The sequence below is a fragment of the Lynx rufus genome, unplaced genomic scaffold, assembly GCF_022079265.1.
Source record: "Lynx rufus isolate CCGP_SWC_20201006 ecotype Redwood Valley unplaced genomic scaffold, mLynRuf1.p SCAF_8, whole genome shotgun sequence".
Taxonomy (NCBI): Eukaryota; Metazoa; Chordata; class Mammalia; order Carnivora; family Felidae; genus Lynx; species Lynx rufus.
In genome coordinates, this window is record NW_025814896.1 from 138,753,095 (window position 1) to 138,762,527 (window position 9,433).

At 54.8% G+C, this 9,433-nt stretch overlaps 1 protein-coding gene across 1 annotated transcript; it reads left to right on the forward strand.

Moving 5' to 3' along the window:
• Nucleotides 1-537: 537 nt before the first annotated feature.
• Nucleotides 538-8,245, forward strand: ADI1 (acireductone dioxygenase 1). Its single transcript, XM_047069082.1, has 4 exons — nt 538-726; nt 4,947-5,066; nt 6,120-6,299; nt 7,545-8,245. The coding sequence occupies exons 1-4, from the start codon at nt 607-609 to the stop codon at nt 7,662-7,664; spliced, it is 540 nt and encodes a 179-aa protein (XP_046925038.1). The 5' UTR covers nt 538-606; the 3' UTR covers nt 7,665-8,245.
• The last annotated feature ends 1,188 nt before the right edge of the window (nt 8,246-9,433 follow it).

The window sequence follows — 9,433 nt, forward strand, 5'->3', positions numbered from 1 at the left end:
CTGTTACAAAGAAGGGGGGAGGGGTTGGAGAAGGCACAGTCTCCTGAGTGACACCGGTCCTGCGTGGTGACTTGACCTGACCTCGAGCCGTGCTGGGTCCCACATCAGCTGCGTGGGTTGTGATAAAACCACTTCTTTTGGATGGCATTTAGTTTCCTTCCTGTAAAATACTGTTTGTTTCACAAGATTCTTCTGGCTGTCCAGAGATCCTAGCACCCGGCGCCACTTGCAGAGGGCTGGAGGACGCTGAATTTTACCTGCGCCCCGTGCACCCCGAGAGCAGGGCAGTAGGAAAGACTCGGGACGCCCCGTTTACCTAGGACGAGGCCAGACTCGGTGCGAATTCCGTCTGTCTCACCCACGCGGTCCCCGCTGAGCGGCAGCAAGTTGACCCTTGGCCCTGGGGCAGGCTCTTCCTCCTGGTCACCAGCCCCGCCCCCCCGTTGCACCCCCTCCCCGCCCGCCCGCCCCGCAGTCCCCCTTCTCTCCCCCACGCCCCGCCCCCTCCGACGGGCGCGCCGGCCCCGCCCCGCCCGGCCGCCCCGGGGCAAAGGCCTTCCCCGCGCGGCGCGCCCGTTCTTCCGCCACCGCGTCCCCGGCCCGGCCATGGTGCAGGCCTGGTACATGGACGAGTCGGCCGACGACCCGAGGCTGCCCCACCGCGGCGACCCCTGCAGCCCGGTCGGCCTGGAGCAGCTGCGCCGGCTCGGGGTTCTTTACTGGAAGGTACGCGGCGCGGGGGCGGGCGGGGGCGGTGTTTCCCCCCACCCGCCCCCGCGCTCCCCGCACACCCGAAGCTTCGGCGAGTGGGGACCGCGGCCAGGACAGGGCCGGGGGAAGAGCTGCGCATGCTCCTACAGGGGGGTCAGGGGTCGGGCGGTCGGCGGCGCCCGGGGCACGCAACGCGCACTGGGTAGCGGGGCTGGAGTCTAGGCGCCCCGGGAGCGGTGCGCATGCTCTCGATCCGGCCGAGCGGCGGCGTGCGGGGCGCTCAGCGCTTGCGCGCCTCTAGGGGGCCTGGGCGTCCTGCGCATGCTCGGCGTCTCCGCTGGGTGGTGGGCGGCCTGGGCGCGCTGCGCATGCTTGCAGAGGGGTTGTGGGGGGAGTCGGGTTCCCCGCGAGGTGTCGGGGCGGGGGTCTGGGGTCTGCGGTCTGACGCGGCGGGTGGGTTCGCGGCGTTAGCGGACTGCAGCGGGCGAGAGCGGGGAAGGAGACCTTGGGCCACCCAGGGTCCCTGTGCGGTGCGCCGGCGGCAGGTGTGCCCTCCTGGCGAGGTGCACGCAGGGGTGCGGGGTCTGGGGGGGGGTGGGTCTCGGCAGGACCGCTCTCCCCCCCTCCCCCACCGCGGGCTGCAGGGGCCCGGCTGTCGGAGTCTGCTGTGACGTCCGCTCCCGCGCGCGTGCTCCATCTGGGACCAGAATGGAATAAAGTCTGATTTGTTTTGTAGCGACGCTTTACCCCCGGCGGACAGGCTCGTAGAATGTTCCAGCCTAACAGCACTTTAGACCTCATCTGGTCTCTTTTAGATAAAGGAGAAGCAGGTCTTCTTGGTACCTCTGGTTGAGCAGTGTTAACGTTCGTTTGTTCGTTCTTTCTCTCTCTCTTTTCTTTCTTTCTTTCTTTCTTTCTTTCTTTCTTTCTTTCTTTCTTTCTTTCTTTTTCTTTCTTTCTTTTCTTCTTTTCTTTCTCTTCCTTCCTCCCTTCCTTTTCTCTCTTTTCTTTTTTTTTCTTTTCTGTATTTTCTTTAACTGTTTAAGTAATCTCTACACCAGACATGGGGGCTCGGACTCACAACCCGGAGATCAGGAGTCGCATGTTCTAGGGACTGAGCCAGCCAGGCGCCCCTAGTAGTGTTGACTTTCAAAACAGAACTGCCCCGTTATTTTAGCAGTGAAAATGGGTTTATTTAGGAATAGAGGATTGAAGTCCAACCTAAGCAAACCACAGCAAAACCGTGGTCAAGTCCCCTAATAAATGAGAGGAACAGTCTTTTATTAAAAAGGTGGAGGAGGAGTTGGGAATGCTGTTGTAAACAAAAACCACTCTGGAGTAAACTGGGAGCTGGAGCGGTGGCTTCGCGGGGCCGTTGCTGGGGTGGGAGGAAACCTGCAGGTGTAGTGAAGCAGCGGCCACCTGCCAGGCGAGGCTTCTGGTGGGTCGGCCGTTGACGGGGAGCGCGGGGCGTCGGAGCGCCCCCTGCCGGCCTCCCCGTCCCTGGTAAACAAGGCTCCTTTGGTTCATTTTCACATGAGCCAGTGTAGAAGCACGGCTGGCCGCCTCGCCATTAAAAGGGCTTCCTCTCTACTAAACGGGTTGCTTTTGTGCCTGTGTTAATGTTTACGGAGTATTTGTCTTTTCCCAGGCTAAGGTTAAAACACCCAACCTACTGGAAGGTACCATTTTTGAAACAATCAAATGGTATGCAGTGTCTGTTACAGAGGGAAATTTTGTTTTATCGTAAAATCAATTATCTGCAATGTAAACAATCAGAAAGGTCAAGCTACTGTGCTTTGGGGGTTTCATTCTGGTTTTTACAGCTTAGAACAAGAATGAGATGTTGGTCAACTTGTGAAAGTATCCAAGTGATAAAATACGACATTTTATTAAAAACTTTTTTTTTTTTAATATTTACTAATTTTTGACAGAGAGAAAGACAGAGCATGAGCGGGGAGGGGCAGAGAGAGTGGGAGACACAGAATCCGAAGCAGGCTCCAGGCTCCGAGCTGTCAGTGCAGAGCCTGATGCGGGACTCGAACTCAGAGATTGCAAGATCGTGACCTGAGCCGAAGTCGGACGCTCAACCGACCGAGCTGCCCAGGCGCCCCTGAAATACTACATTTTAAAAGGCATCTTTTAGGGGCGCCTGGGTGGCGCAGTCGGTTAAGCGTCCGACTTCAGCCAGGTCATGATCTCGCGGTCCGTGAGTTCGAGCCCCGCGTCGGGCTCTGGGCTGATGGCTCAGAGCCTGGAGCCTGTTTCCGATTCTGTGTCTCCCTCTCTCTCTGCCCCTCCCCCGTTCATGCTCTGTCTCTCTCTGTCCCAAAAATAAATAAACGTTGGAAAAAAAAAATTTAATAAAAAAATAAAAAATAAAAAAAAAATAAAAGGCATCTTTTAGTAATTTCATGGGTCAAACCCAGTTCCTCCTGCCTTCTGCTTCTGCTGTGGATAAGTCAAAGGGCTGTAAAAATTAAATTATGTTTACTCTGTGGTCTTTGTGTCCTGTGTATTCTTTTTTTTTTTTTTTTTTAAGTTCATTTTATTTATTTTGAGAGAGAGGGAGAGAGAGAATCCCAAGCAGGCTCTGCACGCCCATCAGGACAGAGCCCGATGTGGGGCCCGAACCAGCAAACCGTGAGATACGACCTGAGCCGAAATCAGGAGCCTAACCGACTGAGCCCCCCAGTGCCCGTGTCCTGCGTATTCTTACGTACTGTCTTCGTAGTAACCATTCTTGATCATCGGGAACCGACGGACCCTTTTTCTTGTCTGCTGTCAGCGACACAGCAGAGTGATACAAAGCTCTGACACACACCATTTGAAGTAGATCGGTGCTGTGCACATCCAGGGGTGGACTGGATAACTTGGGGAGTGAGCTGTGCAGAAATTAATGTATCGATGACTAGTACCTGAAGATATTCTGGAGTTGGGGGCGCCTGGACGGCTCCGCCGTCAGGCATCTGACTTCGGCTCAGGTCGTGATCTCACGGTTCATGGGTTGGGAGTTCCGCATCCGGTGAGCTCGGGCCCCGCTTTGGGTGAGCCCCACTTCTCTCTTTCTCCCCCTCCTGGGATTCTCTCTCCCTCTCTGCCCTTCACTCACTTGTGCCCTTTCTCTCTCTCTCTCTCTCTCTGTCTCTCTGTCTCTCAAAAAAAGGTATTCTGGAGTTTGTTGTTTAGTAGTTGTGATGAAATGTGCATTCTATCGCCGTGTAGGGCCAAGGATACTAAATTCATTTCCGATAGTTTGAAGTAGGAGTGCAGACTAATTCTGCCTAGAGTCCTAGGGGAGGGCTTCATGACCAACGTGCTGTTAGAATTGGGCCTTGAAGAATAGATAGGATTGTGATAAAATGGTGAAGGAACTTTCTAGGTGGAGGAAGCCATCAGGAGCAAGGATGCGGGGATGTGAACCGTCAGGTGTCTTTTGGAGAAGCAGATACTCTTATTCATTGGTTTGGGATGTAGATTAAACAACAACAGGGAATGAGGGGCGCCTGGGTTGCTCAGTTGGTTAAGCACTGACTTCTGCTCAGGTCGCGATCTTGCAGTTTGTGAGTTCGAGCCCCGCACCCGGCTCCATGCTGACAGTGCAGATCCTGCTTGGGATTCTCACTCTCCTCTCTCTTTGCCCCTCCCCATGTCATGCCTTCTCTCTCTCCCTTTCTCTCTCAATAGATAAACTTTAAAAGTAAACAGGGAATATGGACAGAGAAGAAGAGACACCCCGGGCCTCATGATGGAAGGCCTCGCGTCCCAGGGCGGTGAACCCGGGTTATATTTGCAGCCCTTCAGAACAGGAGTCATTTCTGCCCCGGGACACGACGGACCAGAGACGTGCCGTAGAGAAATCAGCCAGACCTGCAGAGGGCTGGCGCTGGAGGAATAGGATGGGGGGCGGGGGGATGGTTGGTGCCTTGGACAGGCTTGGCCACTTTCCCTGGGCTCCTGGCAGTGGGACTGGAACAGTGACGTAGAACCCGCAGGAAGGACTGCTGGGGGGAAGGGAGCAGGAGTTTAACACAACTTCGGCCTCTTCAGCTGGTACAGAGAAGATGGGGAAGCCCTTAAGAGAAACAGGGAGGGCGGGGAAGGAAGGTTAGGTTGTGATTGACAAAGGACTCGCTGATACATTTGGAATGTGATCATTTTGGGGATCCAGAAAGAGATCCATGTTTCCTTGCATTAACGTGACCTCTTTTTTGTTGCCGTTTAAACTCTTATAGCTTGATGCTGACAAATACGAGAATGATCCAGAGTTAGAAAAGATCCGAAAAGAGAGAAACTATTCCTGGATGGACATAATAACCATATGCAAGGATAAACTACCAGATTATGAAGAAAAGGTAATGGAGTTCTACACTGCGTGAGGAGGAATCATTCTATCTACTACTAGTAAACACAAGCTCTTTTTTTTTTGCTTTTTTTTTAATGTTTATTTAGTTATTTTGAGAAAGAGAAAGCAGGGGAGGGGCAGAGAGAGGGGGAGAGAGGATCCCAAGCAGGCTCTGCGCTGTCAGCACAGAGCCCGACGTGGAGCTTGAACTCACAAACCGTGAGATCACGACCTGAGCCGAAACCAAGAGTTAGAGTCTTAACTTATTGACCCACCCAGGCATCCCTTTTTTTCCTTTTAACGTCTTCATTTGAGTTTTGTATCAGAGTAATGCCGGCCCATAGAGTCAACTGAGAAGTGTTACCTCCGTTTCTGTTTTTTAGAACAGTATGTGTACAGCAGTTTTATTTTTTCCTGACATGTTTGGCAGATTAACCAGTGAAGCCCTCTGGGCCTGGAGCTTTCTTTTTTAAAGTTTTGTTTTGTTTTTTTTTAATTAAAAAAAAAAAATTTTTTTTTTAACGTTTATTTTTGAGACAGAGAGAGACAGAGCATGAATGGGGGAGGGGCAGAGAAAGGGAGACACAGAATCCGAAAAAGGCTCCAGGCTCTGAGCTGTCAGCACAGAGCCCGATGTGGGGCTCGAACTCACAGACTGTGAAATCATGACCTGAGCCGAAGTCGGCCGCATAACCGACTGAGCCACCCAGACGCCCCCCGCCTTTTTTTTAAGTTTATTTATTTATTTTGAGAGAGAGCGAGAAAGAATGTGAGTGGGGAAGGGGCAGACAGACGGAGATAGAGAATCCCAAGCAGGCTCCATGCTGTCAGCACAGAGCCCGATGCGGGGCTCAAACCCACGAACCCTGACCTGAGGGTCATGACCTGAGCTGAAGTCAGATGCTCAACCGGCTGAGCCCCCCAGGCGCCCCCAGAATATTTCTATTTTTATGAAGGGACCCTGTCCACCCCAGTCCTGGTCTTTGAGGGCGGGGTCGGTGGCTGGACCTGTGCTGACTTGGGGACGGGCCCCGAGAGATGTGGCGGTGTCCTTCCTGTCCAGATCAAGATGTTCTACAAGGAGCACCTGCACCTGGACGACGAGATCCGCTACATCTTGGATGGCAGCGGCTACTTTGATGTGAGGGACAAGGAGGACAAGTGGATCCGCATCTTCATGGAGAAAGGAGACATGATCACCCTTCCCGCCGGGATCTATCACCGCTTCACGCTGGATGAAAAGGTAGGATCGCTGTATTGGATTCGCAGGTGTCCGTGCACGGATGTCGGGAGCTCGCGGCACTGCCCTCTCAGTGGCGCCCCCGCCGCTCCGGAGCTCGTGAGCCGGGGCCCCAGGCTCCCCCGGGAGAGGCCGGCGGGAGCCTGGGGGCCACACGCCACCTGCGGGCCGTCAGGAAGCTCCGGCTTCGTCCTTGGTCGGTGGCGGCACATGTGCACACACGACCCGCGGTCCCCGGGAGGCCAGGCAGGTCAGCAGGAAGGGATCCCGCTCCTTTAAGGAGAGAGCACGTGGTTGAGTGTAGGGGTGCAGCTCGGTGGGCGTCTCTAGGTCCCTGCTGCTCTGTCGCTTTCCCGAGCGTTTCTGTTCGGAGCGAAACTGTAGAGCGATACCAGTCTTGGCGTGAGGATCGGCCGTCAGCACGGAAGCGAGGTCGCTCTCTGGTTGGGGTTTGGGCCAAACCCGAGAGGTAAGTATGGTTTCCGAACGGAAACTAAAGGCATGTGGTGTAAACCCAGAATTCTGGAAGGGCGCCAAGCGGACGGCTTCCTTTCTCCCCCGCTGCCCAGCCCTGTGCGCTCCGGCGGGTGTGAGTGTTGTGTCCTCCCGGCACAGGACGCGGCGGCCTCTACACGAGGTTCCACATTTCCCTTCCCCGGGTCCGCTCTCGGATCATTTCCTGGCCGTGGGTGGGGGGCGGGTCCTTCCGTGCAGCCGCCCGGCTCCGTCCTCAGACGAGCCCCAGACCCCCGCCCGCCGGGCCGGCTTATTCCACGGTCAGGATGATCCCTCCCGCTGGGCGTGCAGACCGCTCCCTGTTTGCTGCGGTGAACCGTGCTGGGACTAATAACCTTACGCGCTTGTCACTTGCACAGGTGTGACTTTGTCACCAGGGTAAATTCCTAGAAGCGAGAACGGGCTCGAACGGCACGTACATTGGTAATTTGAGGGAGGGCGCCGCGCCGTCCTCACCGGTGTTGAGCGGCGCGGGGCCCTGACGTTAGGAGAGCGGTGCCGAGGGGAGCGCGCAGGCAGGCGGTCAGCGCGGGTCGCAGGAGTGGGCTCAGCGCTGGACCTCCGCGCCCCGTGCTTTCCTGGGCACGCGAACTTGGGGCCCCGGCGCCCCTTACCTCCTTTCGGAGAAGAAACGTGGCCGCGTGGTTAAGACGCAGGAGCAGGAGCAGACGCAGCCAGGGAGGTCACCCTGAGGGCTGGTTTGACAGCTGGGTGTGTTTGTGTGTTTTCCAGAACTACGTGAAAGCCATGCGGCTGTTTGTGGGAGAACCGGTGTGGACGGCGTACAACCGGCCGGCCGACCATTTCGAGGTTCGGGGGCAGTACGTGGAATTCTTGGCGCAGACGGAGTAGCGGCGCCCTGGGGGCCTCGCTCACCCTTCGCCCTTGGGAATGTCCTGAACGCGATCCCAGCGGAGGACCTGTCCTTCCTCCTTGCTTTTCTGCTGTAGAGCGGGGGCCACGAGAGCCTTCCTCCGCGAGGTTATTTGATTCGAGGGCGTTTAATGAGAGGAGCTTTTTATACGAGTGATTTTTACACGTTAGCAGCTCTGGGAATGTGGACAAATCACATTTTACGTAATTCGAGATTGGCGGCCGGCAGCCGTGTGTCAGCGCGCACGGTCGATTTTACCGCAAACGAGAGCACCTTCCAGATGTGAGTACTGAGCCGCCCCGCCACACCTGGCGCCCGCACAGTAAGCACATGTCGGTCGATGCCAGGTCTGCCTCATAGGCGGGTGTCACGGTGGATGACAGACTGGCCAGCTAGAGGACACTTTTCTCCCAGAACTGGGTGGAGACTGCGGTCGGGGGACACTCGGGGTTCCTTGTGCACTTTCTTGTTGGAAACAAAGTAGCTGCCTTAATTCTGTGCTCTGGGCTTGGAGTCCTTATTCGGGAACATACCGGTCATTAAAATCACCGTTCGGATACTTTCTGTGGTCGTGGTCATTCATACACGCATATAAGGAATTTATATTTCATCTGTGTTAGTGTTTGTTCACTGAGATTTCCAGGTTGATTTTCCTGTTAACTCTTTTACAAGCAAGGTTTTTTGTTTGTTTTTTTTAACAAGAAAACTAGGACATTATCTTTTTTCTCAACGATTCTGAAATATGATTTTGCCTAATGGGTTACAATAATAGACCCCAAATCAACCTCTTGTTTTGATGGGCAGATTGTTTTAAGTGTTTTTTAAACTGGATTAAAAATCTTCATGTTAAAATTCATCTTTTTTTTTTTTTTAACGTTTTATTTGAGAGAGAGAGAGAGAGCATGAGCAGAGGAAGGGCAGAGAGAGGGGGACGGAGGATCCGAAGCGGGCTCCAGGCTCCGAGCTGTCAGCACAGAGCCCGACGCGGGGCTCGAACCCATGAACCTTGAGGTTCTGACCTGAGCCAAAGTCCACCACTCAGCCGACTGAGCCCCCAGGTGCCCCGCGGTGTGTCCTCTGTTCAAAGCCATGGAGCACATAGTGGTGGGTGTTCCGTGGCTGGGATATTGAACAGTCAGAACACAAGCGGGTATCTTCCCACTGGTTTACGCGTTGGTGTGATAAAGAAATACCCATTTTTACTTTATTCTTACTTAGGGTAAATGACACTGTGAAAGGCCCCAGCTGGGTCTCAGGCCCTGCATCGGTGTCTCCTGTTAAGAGGCAGACGGATAATCCAGGAACTTCCCAACCCTGTACTGGGATCTGGGTTAACCACTGAGCCCCAGATACTTTATCCGTTTGGAATCTAGCCTCTGAGAGTCTCACATGCCTGTGGCTTTCCCTGGTTGCCTTTGTCCACGGTTCCTGAGTGAGCGGGTCCTGTCTCCGGTCTCCACGCTCTTCCGGCCCCCGTCTCTGTCCCTGTCTTTACGCAGAAGGAAGAGCTGGCGAGGGAGGAGGGGCCCCGGTCCCGTCCGAAGAGGCTCGTGCTGGATCATCTGAGTGGCCAGGTGTTTCAGTGACTTGCCGATCAACCAGAGGCACAGCTTTGCGCCTGTCATTTCTGCCCCTCACGTGAGCTCCCATCTGTCAGCTTGGCATTTCCGACTCCCCACTTTGAAGACCCTGACTCCTTACAGGAGTGAAGGCAGCATGGTGGGCGCGTCGGACGGGTGCTGGAGTA